Consider the following 19,569-nt stretch of genomic DNA (forward strand, 5'->3'; position numbering starts at 1 on the left):
GCTGACAAAAAGTTATTTATATAGTCTCAAATAATCTGCCACTAAACATTAACTTATTAATCACAGGTACTCTAATTTACAGTGGAAAACTTGGCAGATATTGTCTTAACCAACTAGTAAATGTTAACATTACCAGTAACGGGATTTATAAGAACATTTTAACATCAAATTTTCCTGCTCAGATAATCCCTTGTATAAGATGGCAAGTAAAATCACTCCTACTACACAATCTCTAGATAGGATAATATTGATCTTTCTGTGTTATACAAAGGAAAAGGGGTGTGTATGTGTGTGCACGTGTGTGCGCGCTCACGTGCATGTGTGATTGTGTGACACTGCGAGTGTGGGCGAGAGCATGTAAGCTCCTATCATACCACTGTTATATAACAAAGTTGTAGGACATGGTTATACAACACCAAAAGTAGGTACAATGAGGTCAGAAAAAACATTTGGATTTGTTTTAGCAACAGGTTAAACAATCGTGTCTATCAAATACTGGGTGAACAAACAAAAAAAGCACTTACATTTAACTTTTGGCTGATATTTAATATTATATGGTGAGAAGTCAATGCAATCAATCATTACAGTAATAATATGAATGATCCTTTCTAAGAGCAACAAATTCTGGGGAAGAAAAATTAAATATTATATTAGAAACTTCTAACTACTGGCATAGATTCCAAATACACTAAGCATCAACAAAACATTTAGGACATTCACTCCCACATATAACCTATAAGGTACATGAAATACGCAATTAGGAATACTTCCTGATAAACCGCTGTGTGCCAAGTACTGTAACTTTTGTTTCTTAACAATTAGGGAAAATAAATCAATTTTAAGATGCCCATTAGACTCAGCATATAAACCAATAAATTGATACTGATGAACAAGGTTCTCTTTTTTAATTTTTAAAGTTCACTTATTTATTTTCTTTAGTAATCTCTACACCCAGCATGGAGCTCAAACCCACGACCCCAAGATCAAGAATCACATACTCTTCCAACTGAGTCCACTAGGTGCCCCAAAAGAGCAAGGTATTTTTTTGGTTTTTGTTTGTTTGGTTTTTTTTTAGTGTTTATTTTTGAGAGAGAGTGCGCACAAGCAGGGGAGGGGCAGACACAGGATCCTGAGCAGGCTCCAGGCTCTGAGCTGTCAGCACAGAATTCAACACTGGGCTCAAACTCATGAACTGTGAGATCATGACCTGAGCCAAAGTCAGATGCTCAATTAACTAAGTCACCAAGGCACCACTCCTAGCAAAACGAAGTAACAGAAGACACAGAGCTCTAAGAGAAAGGTTAAAACACTACTGAAATTAATGATCTAGAAAACAAATGCACTTTCTTCTCCTCTTATTCTCCATTACTATCCACTTTTCCACTTCACTGGGATAATTCACATGTCTGCCCCCAAAGACAATCTCCCCCAATATGTATTAAGAGCCTGAGGGAGGAAAGCAGGAGTGCCCCCAATGAATCAACAAAAATTACACGGACAGTCAGTCCAGATGACAATCCATCTTTTCACGTAGAAAAGCTGTTAAATCTCCAGGTGCTTCCTTCTTGCTCCAAAGACTGAGTAAAAGATGCCTCTAACTTCAATTTGCCATCAAGGCTGGAAAAAGAGGGGCTCTCTGTTCAGTTAGGAAATACATTCCAGATACCAGTATTGCTCAGTATTAACCATGGTCAGTGAACATGTACATTCACAAGGAGAACCAGTTCCATGAGAAATATGTGCTAAATACCAACAGTACTAACCCATGAGGAAAAATCTAGTAACAGAAGAAAATTAATACGCTCAGAGAGAAGTGAAAATATTACTGACTTAAAAACCGTAATTATAGGGACGCCTGGGTGGCACAGTTGATTGAGCATCCAACTCTTCATTTTGGCTCTGGTCAGGATCCCAGGATTGTGGGATCGAGCCCCATATCTGGCTCTCTGCTGACAGTGCAAAGCCTGCTGGGGATTCTCTCTGCCCCTCCCCCAGTCTCACTCTCTTCAAAATAAACTTAAAAAAAAACAGAGAAAGCTACAATAATAACTAAAATACCACTATTGTAAAAATAAAACCATTATAAAACACTTCAGCATTTAAACCTCAAATTAAGTCAAAAATAACCAAAATCCTAGAAAGCAGTACCAAACAAAACACAAACAGGTGTAGAAAAAGAAAGGGACAGAGAAGATAAATTCAAAGGGTCTAAAAATCATCTAAAACAATACTCAAAAACAGAACGGACAAAGAGCACCATTAAAGCAAGGCAATTTTTCTAGGGGAAGGCACAGCTCTTTAGACTGAAAGGGTCTACATCAAGTACTGAAAAGAATAATTTAAAAATATGTACCAAAAAAAAAAAAAAAAAAAAAAAAAAAAAAAAAAAAAATAATAAAAAAAAAAAAAAAAAAAAAAAAAAAAAAAAAAAAAAAAAAAAAAGAAAAGATGACCCAAGGAGTGCCTGGGTGGCTCAGTCAATTAAGCATCTGATGTCAGCTCAGATCATGATCTCACAGTTTATGAGTTCAAGCCCCACACTGGGCTCTCAGCTGTCAGCACAGGTGTGCTTCCAATCCTGTCTCTGTCTCCCTCTGTCCTTTCACCATTTGCACCCTCTCTCTTAAAAATAAATATTTAAAAGTTAATAAAAAGATTCCCCAAAAGACACCCTGGTGAAACGTGTAAATTCCAAAACCTAGAGAAAAATCCTACAACTTTAGAGAACAGTTATTAAGAAAAAAAAAAGGTATCAAACTATGCATTTGCAACAACATAACCTATAATAAATAAATAAGTTTAGTCAAAATTCTGTGATCTAAATTTTCTGGAACCTAAAAATCATAACTAAGAAACTGNTTTAAAGAATAAAATACAGTGAATAAAAATTAAGGAAAACAATGGGATACAGGAAACTAAGCTAAGCAACAAAATATCCTCAAATTTTGTAAACTATTTTATTTTCCAAATTTTATAGTACCCTGTATAATAATATAGTAAGTAAAATTTAGATTTTTCAACAAAACCTGAAAGGTTATAAGTATAAAAATTTGTGGGACAGTGGTATCAATGAATTTACTTGCTGGGGTAGAATGTTAAGGATATTAACTCTTCAAATTTGAAAGATGAACAGAAGTTTTAAAAGAATATCTGAAAGAAACTAAAGATTAAAACCCATACTCTGTTTCCTATTAAATATGAGATTACATATGCTTATTTTTTTTTAATGTTTTATTTATTTATTTCTAGGAGAGAGAGAGACAGCGTGAGCAGGGGAGAGTCAGAGAAAGAGGGAGTCACAGACTGAAACAGGCTCCAGGCTCTGAGCTGGCAGTTAGCACAGAGCCCGACGCGGGGCTTGAACCCACGAACCGCGAGATCATGACCTAAGCGAAAGTCGGACGCTTAACCGACTAAGCCACCCAGGCGCCCCTACATATGCTTATTAAAAAGACTTCCATATTTATTTATATGCTGCGCAAGTCACAAAGGAGGAGCATCTAAGGTGCTGACAATGCTCTATAACTGACCTTGGTGATGGCTACAGAAATATTTTATATGGTAATCTGTCAAATTGTATTACTTCATGCAATTTTCTATGTATTGCTGGGCAAGCTTTTTTTTTCATTTGTTATTTTTTAAGATGTTTATTTTGAGAGACAAGGAGCATGAGAGCAAGCACGAGATGGGGAGTGGAGAAAATCCCAAGCAGGCTCCATACCCAGCACAGAACCTGATGCTGGGCTTTGTCTCAGGAACAGCGAGACCATGACCTGAGCTGAAATCAAGAGTCAGACACTTAACCAACTGAGCCACCCAGGCACCTCCATGATAAGTTTCTTTTAAAAAGATTACACAGGGCGCCTGGGTGGCTCAGTCAGTTAAGTATCTGACTTTGGCTCAAGTCATGACCTCAGTTTCTGAATTCAAGTCTTACTTTGGGTGAGCTTGTGACCCACTTCTGCTTCTCTCTCTCTCTCTCTCTCTCTGTCCCTTACTCACTTGTGCCCTGTCTTTATCAAAATAATAAAAATAAAATAAAAAAAGATTATACAAATTCTCAAAAAGGTATGAGCATATTTATATCAGTTAAAATCAAATTGGTAAAATTCAATAAAGTAAACAGGAACTAATTACCATAAAGACAGAAAGTCACAAACCTATAAGCATGATGAAACAGCGTCAAAATATGTAATAATCATGTTCAAATACAACAAATTCACTATCAGGGAGACACTTTACCAAGGCTCTTTAAAACAGGTGGTAGAGGGTCCCTGGGGGTTAAGCCTCTGACTTCAGCTCAGATCATTATCTCAGTTTGTGGGTTCAAGCCCCATGTCAGGCTCTGTCCTGAGATCTCAGAGCCTGGAGCCAGCTTCAATTCTATGTCTCTCTCTCTCTCTGCACCCTCCCCCCCCCGCCCAATAAATAAATAAACATTAAAAAAAAAAGATAACAGGTAGTAGGGGGAAGATGACAGAGTAGGAGGGGCCTAAATTCACCCTTTCTCCAAAATATACCTGGAGCACAAGGAAAAGACATTTATAACTAAACTCTGAACAAGTGCCTGAGGAGCAGAGATCCTTAGGAGACTTCTCTAAGAACAAAAGAGCTGGCAGGTCCAACTTCCCTCCCAGTGCCCAGACTAGACACATGGACATACATAGGAGCTAGTGCAGCATCAACATTCTCCAATTAGCATGCTAAAAGTTTGCCTGCCCCTGTATTTTTCTGTGGACTTGCCCCTCCAACCTGCCATTGGCCTGGCAATGTGCAAGCAGCCCCAACAGGAATCACCAGGACTCCAAAGTCACTCCTGCCCCAGGAGAGGGAAACATCACCATTCCAAATATGGACCCAGCAGTGGACTGGGGGCAGACATCAGGTCTGCCTGCAGGCCTCACTCACCCATGAAAGCTTCTCAGGGAACTCCACAGAGAAAGTAACATGGAGTTCCTTGCTATTGGCAAGCAACTGGTCTGACTCAACTGAAGCCCATGGTGGCACCAGACTGGCCTACTAACAACACAGGGACAAATCCAGCCAACAGGGAGAACGACTGCAGACAATTGAACTGAAGGCAAAAGTGACTCGGACACAACAGCAGGGCACATACAACACATGTATGAGATACCTCCAAGAGCCAGCTTCTGGTGAATAGGGGACACTGAAATGCAGGGCATTACAGGACCTCTTCTTGATCAGGCCTGCAATAGCAGGACATGTAGCTGATTTCCCTAACACACGGAAACACAGTTCGATAAAATGAGCAGACAGAGGAATATGCACCAAATGAAAGAACAGGACAAATCATACCAAGAGACTAAGAGACAAAATGGAAATAAATAATATACTTGATAGAGAATTAAAGTAATAGCCATAAGGATGCCTACTGGACTGGAAAAAAGATTGGAGGACCTCAGTGAGACCCTGAATAAAGAGACAGAAAACAAAGAAGAAACAACCAGAGATAAAGAACTCAGTAAGTGAAATGAAAAATACACTAGGTGGAAAAAGTATCAGATTAGATGAAACAGAAGAATGGATCTGTGACCTGGAAGACAGAGTAATGGAAAACAATCACAGGAGGAAAAAATAATAAAAAATGAAATCAGGGTAAGAAAATTCTATGACACTATCGAGCATAATAATAATCACATTACAGAGATCTCAGAAGAAGAGAGAAAAGGAGGCAGAAAATTTGAATAAATAACTGAAAAATTCCCAAACCTGAGAAAGTCAGCATATCCAGATGCAGGAGGCACATGAGAATCCCCAACAAAATCAACCCTACAAGGTCCACACCAAGATACATAGTAATAAAAGTGGCAAAAAGTAGTGATAAAAAGGAAAATTTTAACAGCAGCAAGAGAGAAGAAAACACTTATATACAAGAAACTGCATATAAACAGTTATATACAAGAAAATCCATAAGCCTATAAGCACATTTTTCAGCAGAAACCTTGCAGGCCACAAGGGAGGGACATTATTCAAAATGATGAAAGAAAGACACACCTGCAGCCAAGAATGCTCTATCCAGCAAGGCTATCATTCAGAATAGAAGATGAGATGAACAATTTCCAAACAAAACTTAAAGGAATTCATGACCAAAAAACTAGCCCTGGAAGAAATGTTAAAGGGGACTCTGAGTGGAAAAGACCTTAAGTAGAAGAAAAACAGGAAGCACAAAAAGCAGTAAAATGAAGTATATCTATAAATATTAGTTAAGGGGATACACAAAACAAAAGAATGTAAAATATGACACCATATACCGAAAACACAGGGCAGGTAGAAACAGGAGTAAAGAATGAGGTCAAACTTAAGTTGTGATCAACTTAATATAGACTGGTAACTATATGCAAAATATACAAACCTAACAGTAATCACAAATCAAAAACCAATTAATAGACATGCAAAAATAAAAAGGAATCCAAACATCTCACTAAAGCCAGAAAACTGTGAGAAGAGAGGAAGGAAGGAACAGAGAAGAACTACAAAAACAACCAGGAAACAAGAAACAATATGACAATTAAGTGCATACTTTTCAGAAATTACTTTGAATGTAAACAGAGTAAATGCTCCTATCAAAAGACAAACAGTAATGGAATGAATTAAAAAACAAGATCTATCTATATGTTGCCTAAAAGAGACTCATATCAGACCTAAAGACACATGCAGACTGAAAGTCAAAGTATGCAAAAAGAATTAATCAGGCAAATGGAAGTGGAAAAGGAGCCGAGGTAGAAACATTCACATTGGACAAAATAGACTAAAACAAAGACTGTAACAAAGGAAGATACTATATAATCATAAAGGGGATAATCCAAGAAGATTAAACAGCTATAAATACTTATGCACCTAACATGAGAGCAGCTAGTAACATAATTTATAGTAATACAGTAATAGAGAACTTTAATACCCGCTTACATCAATGGATAGATCATCCAAACAGAAAATCAGGAAGGAAATACTCTTCAATAGTACAATGAATGGTACAATGGACCAGATGAATCTAAGAGATATAGTCAGAACATTCCAACCTAGAACAGCACAACACTCATTCTTTTCAAGTGAATGTGAAATGTTCTCCCGAATGAGCCACAAAACAACTTTAAACAAATTCAAAAACCAAAGTCATACCACCCATCTTTTCCAAACACAACCTTATGAAACAAGAAATCATGAAACACAAATACAGGAAGGTTAAATAACATGCCACTAAACGATGAATGCATCAAGCAACAAATCATGGAAACAAATGAAAATGATGGTCCAAAACCTTTGGGATGCAGCAAAAGTGGTTTTTTTTTCTTTTTTTTTTAATGTTTTATTGATTTCTGAGAGAGAGAGAGAGAGAGAGAGAGAGAGGGAGAGAGACAGCCAGGCTAGGGGAGGGTCAAGGAGAAAAGGAGACACAGAATCTGAAACAGGCTCCAGGCTCTGAGCTGGCAGTCAGCACAGAGCCCAACGCGGGGCTCGAACCCACGAACCGTGAGATCATGACCTGAGCCGAAGTCAGACGCTTAACCGACTGAGCCACCCAGGTGCCCCTGGGATGCAGCAAAAGTGGTTCTAAGAGGGAAGTTTATAGCATTACAGGCCTATTTCAAGATGCAAGTAAAAAATACCAAATAAACAATCTGATCTTACACTTACAGGAGCAGTAAAAAGAACAAACAGAAACCAAAACTGTAGAAGGAAGGAAATAAAAGAATTAGAAACTAAAAAAAGCAATAGAACAGATCAAGGAACCAAAGCTGCTTATTTGAAAAATTCAATAAAACTGATAAATCTTTAGCCAGTCTTATCAATAAAAAAAGGGGAATCAAACAAAATCAAATGAAAGAGAAACAGAGCCACCTGGCCAGCTTCTTCAGAAAAGCAATGCTACTCTAGATCTTAGGGTTGTCTGTTTGAGCCCCACCTTGAGTATAAAAATTACTTAAAAATAAATAAACCTTAAAAAAAAGAAATAAAGACAATAAAGAAATAAAAAGTATTGTAAGAATATTATGAAAATTATATATTAACAAATTAAATATCCTAGAAAATACTGATCAATTCTAGAACTGCATTAGGAAGAAATAAAAATAAATACACCAACACCGAGTAATGAAATTGAATCAGTAATCAAAAAACTCCCAACAAACAAAAGTCCAGGATCAGATGGCTTCATAGGTTAATTCTACCAGACATTTCAAAACGAGTTAATACCCATTCTTTTCCAAATATTCCAAAAAATTGAAGAGAAAGGAAAGCTTCAAATTAACTGTTTCCAAAACCAGATAAAGATACTATAAAAAAAGAGAGAACTACAGTCTAGTATCTCTGATAAACATAGATGCAAAATTTCTCAACAAAATACTATCAAATGGAATTCAAAAATACATTAAAGAATAATCCACCATGATCAGGTGGGATTTATTCCTGGGATGCAGTGGAGATTTAATATTCACAAATCAACATGATATGTCACAACAAGAGAAAGGATAAGAACTATATGACCATTTCAACAGCTGCAGGAAAAGCATCTGACAAGCATAATATCCATTCATGATAAAACCCTCAACAAAGTAGATTTAGAAGAAACATACCTCCACATAATAAAGGCCATATCTGAAAAACCCTGTGTACATCATACTCAATGGTAAAAACTGAGAGCTTTTCCTCTATGGTCAAGAACAAAGATGTCCACTCCCACCACCTTCACTGAACATAGTACTTGAAGTCCCAGCTATAGCAATCAGAGAAGAACAAGAAATTAAGGGCATCCGAACTGGTAAGGAAGAAATAAAAACTATTTGAAGATGACATAATAGTATACATAGACAAAACCTTAAAAAAAATGCCACCCAAAAACTACTAGAATTGATAAGTGAATTTAGTAAGGTCACAGGATACAATATCAATATAAAGAAATCCACTGCATTTCTATATACTACTAATGAAGCAGCACAAAGAGAAATTAAGGAAACAATCCCACTTACAATTGCACAAAAATAATAAAATACCTAGGAATAAACATCACCAAGGAAGTAAAAGACCTGTAACCTAAAACATATAAAACACTGATGAAAGAAATTGAAAATGACGCAAATGGGAAAATATTCCATGCACATGGACTGGAAAAACAAATGTCTATATTATCCAAAGCTATCAACAGATTTAATGCAATCCTTATAAAAATCCCAATAGCATCTTTCACGGAAGAGAATAATCACAGAATTTGTATGGAAACACAAAGACTCCAAATGGCCAATGAAATCTTGAAAAAGAACAATACTAAAACTATCACAATCCCCAATACCGAAATATGCTACCAAAACTGTAGTAATCACAAGAGGACAGCCCTGGCACAAAAATAGACACACAGATCAATGGAAGAGGACAGAAAGCCCATAAATAAATTCCTAACAATATAGTCTATCTTTGACAAAAGAGGCAAAACTGTGCAAAAAAAAAAAAAAAGATGGTCTCTTCAACAAACGATGTTGGAAAAACTAGACAGTTACATGCAAAGGAATAAAAGTAGAGCACATTCTGACACCAGACAAAAAAAGAAACACAAAATGGATTAAGGGCCTAAACATAAGACATGAAACCATAAAAATCCTAGAAGAGAGAACACAGTAATTATCTCTGATATTGTCCACAGCAACATTTTTCTAGGTATGTCTCCTGAGGCAAGGAAAACAAAAGCAAAACTAAATGACTGACACTACATCACAATAAAAAGCTTTGCACAACAAAGTAAACAATCAGTAAAACTAAAAGGCAACTTCTGGAATGAAGAAGGTATTTGCAAATAACATCGGATTAAAAGAAAGTCAGTATTCAGGTAAAGAACTTCTACAACCCAATTATATCAAAAACAACAAATAATTCAATTAAAAATGGCAAGAAGATATGAACATTTCTTCCAAGAAGACATACACATAGCCAGGCAGACACATGAAAAGATGCTCAACAGCACACATCATCAGGAAAAACCAAAACCACATGAGATATTACCTCACATCTGTCAGAATGACTAAAATAAAAAACTAGAAACAAGTGTTGGCAGTAATGTGGAAAAAAAGGAACCTTCATGCACTAGTGAGAATACAAACTGGTGCAGCCACTCTGGAAAACAGTACAGAGATTCCTCAAAAAATTAAAATAGAATTACCATATGATCCAAGAACACCACGTCATTTACCCAAAGAACACAAAAACGTTAATCTGAAAGATACATGCACTCCTAGGTTTACTGCAGCATTACCTACAAGAGCCAAATTATGGAAGCAGCCCAAGTGTCCATCAGTAGATGAATGGATAAAGATGTGGTGTATATATACAACTGGATATTACTTAGCCATTTAAAAAAAAAAAAAAAATGAGATCTTGCCATTTTCAACAACGTGGATGGACCTAAAGGGTATAATGCTAAATGAATTAAGTCAAAGAAAAAACAAGGATATCATTTCACTATGTGGAATTTTAGACAAAAGAAACAAGAACAGGGTCGCCTGGGTGGCTCAGTAGATAAAGTGTCTGACTTTGACTCAGGTCAGGGTCTCACAGTTCATGGGTTCAAGACTGGGGTCAGGCTCTGGGCTGACAGTGAAGAGCCTGCTTGGGATTCTGTCTCTCTCTCTGCCCCTCCCTGATATGTACGTTCTCTCTCTCCCAAAACTTAAAAACAACAAGAAAGAGGCAAACCAAAAAACAGACTTTTAACTACAGAGAAGAAACTGTTGGTTACCAGAGGGCAATGGCAATGGGCAAAATAGATAAAAAAAATTAAAAGCACACTTATGATGAACACTGTTATGTAGCAAATTATTGACTCACTGTACTTTACACCTGAAACAGTAACATTGTACGTTAACTATACTTGGACCAAAATAAGAACTAAAAAAAATTAATATTCTATGATTATTAATAGCAGTAATAAGAGTAGCTTTAGATCATTTATTGGAATAGATGAAGCCTTCAGAGATAAGTTAAAAAATTACCCAGAAAATGGAAACAAAAACATTCAGTGTATATAGTAATGACACAGAAAATTTAAAAATTAGAAATCCATCTTTTCCGAATTTTGAACGTATTTAACTTTCTTTTGTTTATTTTTTCAATTTTTAAAACTTGAGAATAATTTACATACAATGTTAGTATCACATATAATGTTCTTTTCCATAATTTGGGGGTAATTCTGATTATATTTTCATACAATAGAATTTATCAGTGACTTTGTGATAATGAACGCAACTATAGATATGACATTCTTACACTAGACAAAAACTAGACAATGAGGAATTCCCATCTCACTAATGGAGATACATACAAAAAAATCTTAAAACACTACATGCTATGTTTGAAAAGAATTTCACTGTGACTAAGGGGATCCCAAGAACACAAGACTGGTTGAATATGAGGAAATGCACATCAGCAACAGCTTTTATAAACACCACAAAAGTAACCATGAATAGGTATTTGTGTGGTAGGTAGGAAAAGATGGGCCTTTGGGGTTTTTTTTTGTTTTTAATTTAAAAAAAATTTTGTTTTTATTTATTTCTGAGAGAAGACAGTGTGAGCAGGGGAGGGTCAGAGAAAGAGGGAGACACAGAACCCAAAACAGGCTCCAGGCTCTGAGCTGGCTGTCAGCACAGAGCCCGACGCGGGGCTCGAACCCACAAACCATGAGATCTTGACCTGAGCCGAAGTTGGATGCCTAACCGACTGAGCCACCCAGGCGCCCCTGAAAAGATGATTTCTAGCTCCTGTACCTCTACTGTTTTTCTTTTTTTTTTTAAGTTTATTTTTATTTATTTTGAGGGAGAGCAAGTGAGTTAGGGAGGGGCAGAGAGAGAAGGAAACAGAATCCCAAGTAGGCTTCACCATGTCAGTGTGGAGCCTGATGCAGCGCTCGAACTTAACCACCGTGAGATCATGACCTGAGCAGAAACGAAGAGGCAGATGCTTAACCAACTAGCCACCCAGGTGCCCCAGTATCTCTACTTTAGTTCTAAACAGTGATAACCACTATCAAATGACAGAAGTCCAGATGAAAACAGCATGCTTCAGTTATACAAAAGAATTCAAGTGTCAAGAGCAGTGTATTCATGTACATATGTATCATAAGTAAATTATTTGTGTAAATACAAAAAAGTTTATTCTAAAATGATACAAACCATCTGAAGGTATCTCTTTTATTAAATAAAGGAAGGGTTTAAAATCAGTCCTACATTTTTAAGTCTACAAACTTCTAAATGATTGCCTTTAAAGATGTAACAGATAAATGGGAAAGTTAGCTCCAGGACAAGGTTCTTGTGTTGTTATTCTAGAATGGCACAGGCACAGGCCTATGTAGAAAAGTACTAAAAACGCATCTATGTTAATGGTCTTAAAACACGGACCTTCAAGTCTTATAGACTAAAAGCACAAAATTGTTTTGCATGCTGTTACTTGTTTTATATATTAGTCACTTACCAACTAAAAGCATTAATAAATGATAGTTCACACATGTCATCTCAATTTATTTGAAAAGTATTCTTTAAATACAACCAAGATCGGTATGGGATAAACTCACTGAAAAGCCTGCATCTTCTAAACTGGACATGATCTTGGAAGAAAGTTCCTCACAGCACAAGTTCTCTTCCGCAGTTGCCACCAAAGCAGCACAACGGGCAAAGGCTCTATATAATTCTGACCAAGTTCTAAGTAAGGTCTTCATGGTGACCTAAAATTAACAGTAAGGAAGAAAATTTTAAAATGTTTACCTACATATAAAACACCTAATAGAATGTACCTTAAAACGCCACTGTACATTAAAGGTGTCATAGAAGACACAAGCATACAGGAGTTAAGTTTGCCACCCCCACAGAATTCTATCTGAAGAACTGTGATAATGCCACAATTATCAGAGGTCAAGAGAAATTTCTCTCTTCCTTCACCATTTTAATTTTACTCTAAGCTAATTAAAAGTTATAAGGAAATCTCTTTTCAGGAAAAATTACTGTAGGTATTCATTATAAAGGGTGAAATAACATTTGCAGAAAAATGTAAATTCTTGAAGTAAAAAAAATCTGACATTGCCTTACCACTGGAAACTTCTGTACTGAAAAAATATGGTTTATTGGTAAAGTCAAAGCACCATATATGGCACTAAAATTATGTTCTAAGGCATCACCTTGATTCACTTCGTTGGTCTGAAACAAGAAAAATAATGAAGAAGTTAGACAAATTAACATCTACTTCTAGTCTATGTAGTACCATCTTATTATTTGTAGTAAGAATATGTCCCCCAGTGCTGAGATGTTCGAGAGGTGGTGAACTCCTAAGCTCTCTAATTGCAAATATAACCTCATTTGGAAATAGGGACTTTGCAGATGTAATCAAGTTAAAATGAATGCACGCTGGATTAGGGTGTGTCCTGATCCAAAAATTGGTATTTTTTAAGAAAAGAGGGATTTAGACAAAAAAGACAGGTAAGAATGCCATGTGAAGATGGAGGGAGAAATTAGAGTGATGTGTCTATAACCCTAGGAACAACCAAAAATTGCCAGCAACGAAGAAGAGTAGAACAATTCTCCAGAGCTCCAGAAGAAACCAAGCCTGCCAACACACTGATATTGAATTTCTGGGCTCCAGAGTTACAAGACTAAACCCCTGTTGTTTCAAGCCATCAGATTACAGTAATGTGTTATAACAACCCTGAGAAACAATGCACTGTGTAAGTCCTAAGAAAAAATCCCAGAGTTAAGTCCAAAACCTTTTACTATACATAGAAGGTAGGATTCAAGCAAGGACTTGAACTGTTATCCTTCAAATAATAGAAAACTATTTAGGAATGTAAACTTTTTTCTTCCAGAAGAATGTTAAATGATATCCAGAATTGAGTAGTAAAAATAATGGCTATTGTATTATTACTTAATGAATGTTGAATCTTCATTTTATTTCAGAATCACAACAGAGTATTTCCCAGAACAAACTCATTTGAAGACTGATAAAGCAGCTGATGAACCATTCATTACTAGTGACAAAACTTGAACTCCATACTCCGCTAATAATGTCAATTCTCAGCAGATTACTGGCTCAGTAACTACTACTATACGGCTTTGCCACAATCGCCAACGTGGCTTCTCCATGGAAATGTTAATATACAGACTAGTCAAGATGAACATTATTCCTTATAGTACAAATAATGAAAGAAGCTGGAATATAAATATGAAAAGTTGTATGTAACAAACCTGAGCCTTCTGGTTTTATAATCACTACTGGAAACAATGGGGCTGATTAGTCCCCACTGAGTTATACCTTCTTGAAAAAGGCAGAATTGCAATGAAAAGAAAAAAAATCAAGTAATATAAAGAAAAGGAAATTAATCCCACAGGAGAAAATTTTTAACATCTTCTATTCAAATTCAAACTTCTTAAGTTTTACAGGAAATATGTAGCACTTATGTCATACCTGATTAATCAATTCAGTTAATGGGGTGACTATAATACTCCACATTCTCCAGAGATGCTCCTTGTTTTCCAACAGCTTTGCATTTTGATTAATAACACTTAAAACAGAGTCACTGAAAGCTAGTGGTGAAGTTGGACCAGAAAGGACACAGCCTACAAGTGTTTCCAGATTAAGAAAAAACCTGAAGAAAAAATGTTGAGCCATGCATTAACCAGAGCACGTTTAACCAAAATACGCTAAACTATAATAAAATTCTATAAACTGACAAGGAAACAAGAATCAGTTAAGCCCCAAGTTGTATTTTGTATTTTTAATTTTAAAAAAGGATATCGTATATAACTCAAGACTCTCATCATCAAATAACTACCTTTCCAAGTTTATAAAAACACTAGTTTAAAGGGCGCCCAGGTGGCTCGGTTGAGTGTGTCCCACATTGGGTTAGTTCGTGATCTCACGGTTCTTGGGTTTGAGCCCCAAGTCAAACTCTGTGCTGACAGCTCAGAGCCTGGAGCCTGTCTTCAGATGCTGTCTTCCCCTCTTTCTGCCCCTCCCCTGTTCATGCTCTGTGTCTCAAAAAATAAAACATAAAAAAAAATAAAACAAAAAAAAAACATAAATTACTTTTCCTCTTCTACACCATATTCCAAGAGATTATTATTGAAAATTAACTGAATTAAGAACAAAGCAGGAGTCCCCTGAAGAAAGATGGGAGATTGCAGTTAAGTTTATTTCACCATAATCAAGCAACTATGTTCCAAGTTTTTCAACAAATAACTACCATTATTACTATGTATAAGNGGGTTTGAGCCCCAAGTCAAACTCTGTGCTGACAGCTCAGAGCCTGGAGCCTGTCTTCAGATGCTGTCTTCCCCTCTTTCTGCCCCTCCCCTGTTCATGCTCTGTCTCTCAAAAAATAAAACATAAAAAAAAATAAAACAAAAAAAAACCATAAATTACCTTTCATCTTCTACACCATATTCCAAGAGATTATTATTGAAAATTAACTGAATTAAGAACAAAGCAGGAGTCCCCTGAAGAAAGATGGGAGATTGCAGTTAAGTTTATTTCACCATAATCAAGCAACTATGTTCCAAGTTTTTCAACAAATAACTACCATTATTACTATGTATAAGCAAGTAGAAAACATTCCTTATAGAACTTATGTAACTCAGAAAAACAGTTCCATTAGTTGTGCCGTATTTCTTAACATTAACCTATTACTATAGCAGGTTTTCCCTTTAATATAATCAGCATATCCAAATTTAATTCTCTCAAAACTTCAATCTATGTTTCACTACATTAAGGAAAACAACAACGACTGTCATGGAACTTTTTTTTTTTCCGGCAATTTTTAATCACATCATGACATTTAAGATACTTGCATTAAGAATATCCATATTAGCAACCTGATATGCTGGTGAACCTAAAACTTTCTGGGGCAGTCCTTTAATTGTAATTTCCATGAGGACCTAAAAAAGATAAAAAGTTTTGCTATAAACAGGCCATAAAAATACTTGGTAAAAATCCAGCTGCGTTATCTATAATCTATATTTTTAACAATTTATTGTTAAATAATGCTCATTCATTAATGTAAATGCATTCCCATTCAAGTTTCAAATACAATAATATGTATTAATGTGAATATATGTTATTTTTAAAAGTTCAAATACAGAACTATAAAACAAAATAATAAAGTCGTTTTTATCCAACAACAACAAAAAAAATCAGTGCTATCACTTTGGAGTTTATTTTCCTAGACCTTCTAAATTGCCATGTATTTTAGTACACAGAGAAACAACTTCCTGGGCTAGCTGTCATATATATATATACACTTTTATACCATTAATTATATTATATGTTAGACACTCTGGAACTGACCTTCATCTGATTATATTATGGAGTTTTCACATCAATATATGTAAACATTTTAAGTTTATTTATTCTTTTAAGTAACCTCTATACTCAATGTGGGGCTCAAACTCACAACCCCGAGATCAAGTCATATGCTCTTCTGGGGCATCTGAGTGGCTGAGCTGGTAAGTGTCCAACTCTTGATTTTGACTCAGGTCATGATCTTCTTCTCATAGTTGAGCTTAGTGCCTCGTTAAACTCCACATGACAGTGGAGAACATGGCTGGAATTCCCTCTACCCCTCTCTGCCACCACCACCCCTCCCCATTCACTCGCTCGCAGATTCTAACAAGAGTTAGAAGAGTTGTACGCTCTTCTAAATAATCCAGATGCCCCCTATATAGACATTCTTAACTACTACAGGAACATGTATAGTTCATTCAAACATTTTTCTATTAATGGCCCTTGAGGACATTTTTTCCAAAATACCACAAAAATACTCTGCAATGAATTATGTACTTGCTAGTGCCAAAAGCAAGTATTTCAAAGGACTACCAACGAAAAACAGGGTCTGAAGACACACCTCACAATCCCTACCAAAATAACATGAGAGCTTCACAGAGCTAGAACAATGCATCCTAGTTTGTATGGAATCACAAAAGATCCCGAATAGCCAAAAAAATCCTGAAAAAGATAACCAAAGCTGAAGGCATCACAATCTCAGACTTCAAGATGTATTACAAAGCTATAATCATGAAGACAATATGGTAGTGGCACAAAGACACACAGATCAATGGAAAAGAATACAGAATCCAGAAATGGATCCACAAACGTATGGCCAACTCATCTTTGACAAAGCAGGAGAATACCCAATGGAATAAAGACAGTCTCTTCTGCAAATGATGCTAAGAAAACTGGACAGCAACATGCAGAAAAATGAACCTGGGCCAGTTTCTTACACCATACACAAAAATAAACTCAAAATGGATGAAAGACCTAAACATAAGACAGGAAGCCATCAAAATCCTACAGGAGAAAGTTGGACTGGACCCTGGCTGACCCTAGCAGTTCCCAGAACCAGCCTGGAGATAGAAATGTTCACGTGAAGTGGGAAAGCTCATAAAGGGAACAACTGCAAGGCTAAGATCCTGAGAGGGACTCGCCACCTGGAGAGGCAGCAAGAAAGCAGCAGGTTCCATGGTTGGGCAGCTGAGATTCATTACTGTGATTTGTGGGACATTCTATACATGAACTGATACTTCTTTTCCTTCTCCTCAGTCTCTAAGGGCTACTTCAATGAACAAATCAAAGCACACATGGTGTTGCATCCAAAACATCACTACGAGTAGGGAGATAAAGCAACCAGAGTCAAACAACAGACAGCAAGTAACACACTCCAAAAAACACCTCTTGGAGGGCCAGGCCCTGGACAATGTATGACACCTCTTTAATACAGTAGTGCTCGCAGGTGCTGGACACATAACAAGCTTTTAAAACACATAAAGGACACAAAACTAGCCAAAATGATGAAACAAAAGAATTCTCCTCAAAAGAAATTCCAGGAAGAAACGACTACGAAAGAACTGATCAAAACTGATCTAAGCAAAATAACTGAACAAGAATTTAGCAGGGAATCTATTGCTGCAAATCAAGGAACTAAAAAATAGTCATGATGAACTAAGAAATGCCGTAAATGAGGTGCAGAATAAACCAGACGTGGTGACAGCAAGGATTGAAGAGACAGGGGAGAATAAGTGAAATAGAAGATAAAATTAGGGAAAAGATGAAGCAAAGAAAGAGATAAAAATAATTCTAGACCCCGAGGGGGAGAATTAGAGAATTAAGTGATTCAACGAAACGTAATAATATCTGTACCATAGGATTTCCAGAAGAAAAGAGAGAGAAAGGAGCAAAAGGTATACTTGAACAAATCATAGCTGAGAACTTCCCCCATCTAGGGAAGGAGACAGACATTGAAATCCAGGAGGCACAGAGAATTCCCTTCAGACTTAACCTGAATCAATTTTGTGCAGGATGCAGCATAGTGAAACTGACAAAATACAAAGGTAAAGAGAGAATTCTGAAAGCACCTAGAGACAAATGGGTGTTAACCTACAAGGGCAGACACATAAGGGTAACTGCAGATCTATCTACTGAAACCTGGCAGGCTAGAAAGGAGTGGCAACAAATTTTCAATGTGCTGAAGAGGAAAAATATGTGGCCAAGAATCCTTTATCCAGCAAGCCTGTCTTACAGAATACAAGGAGAGATAAAGGTTTTCCCAAACAAAAAGTGAAGGAATTCATCACCACTAAACCAGTCCTACAAGAGATCCTAAGGGGGACTCTGAGTGCAATATTCCAAGGACCACAAAGGACCAGAGAAAGCACTACAAGCATGAAACCGACAACACAATGACTCTAAACCCTTATCTTTCAATAACACTGAATGTAAATGGACTAAATGCGCCTATATAAAAAGACATAGGGTATCAGAATGGATAAAAAACAAACAAAAAAAACAAGACCCATCTATTTGCTGTCTACGAGAGACTCATTTTAGACCGGAGGAGGCCTTCAGATTGAAAGTGAGGGGATGGAGAACCATCTATCATGCTACTGTTAAGTTAAAAGAAACCTGGAGTAGTCATACTTCTATCAGACAAACTAGATTTTAAACTAAAGGCTGTAACAACTGATGAAGAGGGGCATTATATCATAATTACAGGGTCTAACCATCTAGAAGAGCTAACAATTATAAATGTCTATCACCCAATTCAGGGGCACCCAAATATATAAAACAATCACAAACATAAGCAATCTTATAGGTTAATAATGTGATTTCAGAGGACTTTAATACTCCACTTACAATAATGGATAGATCATCCAGGGGAGAAAAAAAAAAAAATCAGTAAAGAAGCAATGGCCCTGAAGGATACACAGGACCAGATGAACTTGACGGATATATTCAGAACTTTTCATACTAAAGCAGAATACACATTCTCGAGTGCACATGGAACATTCTCCAAGACAGATCACATACTGGGTCACAAAACAGCCCTAAGTAAATATAAAAGATGAGATCATACCATGTACATTTTCAGATCACAATGCTATGAAACTTGAAATCAACCACAGGAAAAAGTTTTGGAAACTTTTGGGATGTGTAAAGAACATCCCACTAAAGAATGAATGCGTCAACCAGGCAATTAAAAAAGAAATTAAAAAATATATGGAAACAAATGAAAATGAAAACACAACAGTCCAA

General features: G+C 36.4%; 1 protein-coding gene across 4 annotated transcripts in view; it reads right to left on the bottom strand.

The window, feature by feature from the left end:
• Positions 1 to 19,569, bottom strand: part of RIF1 (replication timing regulatory factor 1) — a 66,375-nt gene that overhangs the window by 19,953 nt on the left and 26,853 nt on the right. For 3 of the 4 annotated variants that reach the window (XM_077767775.1, XM_077767772.1, XM_077767773.1), the window contains exons 16-21: positions 15,834 to 15,920; positions 15,409 to 15,482; positions 14,452 to 14,632; positions 13,083 to 13,190; positions 12,572 to 12,721; positions 525 to 624 (exon numbers count right to left, since the gene is read on the bottom strand). In XM_077767775.1, coding sequence (XP_077623901.1) covers positions 525 to 624; positions 12,572 to 12,721; positions 13,083 to 13,190; positions 14,452 to 14,632; positions 15,409 to 15,482; positions 15,834 to 15,920 — 700 coding nt within the window. The remainder of the gene's footprint in view (positions 1 to 524; positions 625 to 12,571; positions 12,722 to 13,082; positions 13,191 to 14,451; positions 14,633 to 15,408; positions 15,483 to 15,833; positions 15,921 to 19,569) is intronic. The other variant, XM_077767774.1, reaches the window with a different exon arrangement.

The sequence above is a fragment of the Crocuta crocuta genome, unplaced genomic scaffold (assembly GCF_008692635.1).
Source record: "Crocuta crocuta isolate KB4526 unplaced genomic scaffold, BGI_CrCroc_1.0 scaffold154, whole genome shotgun sequence".
Taxonomy (NCBI): domain Eukaryota; kingdom Metazoa; phylum Chordata; class Mammalia; order Carnivora; family Hyaenidae; genus Crocuta; species Crocuta crocuta.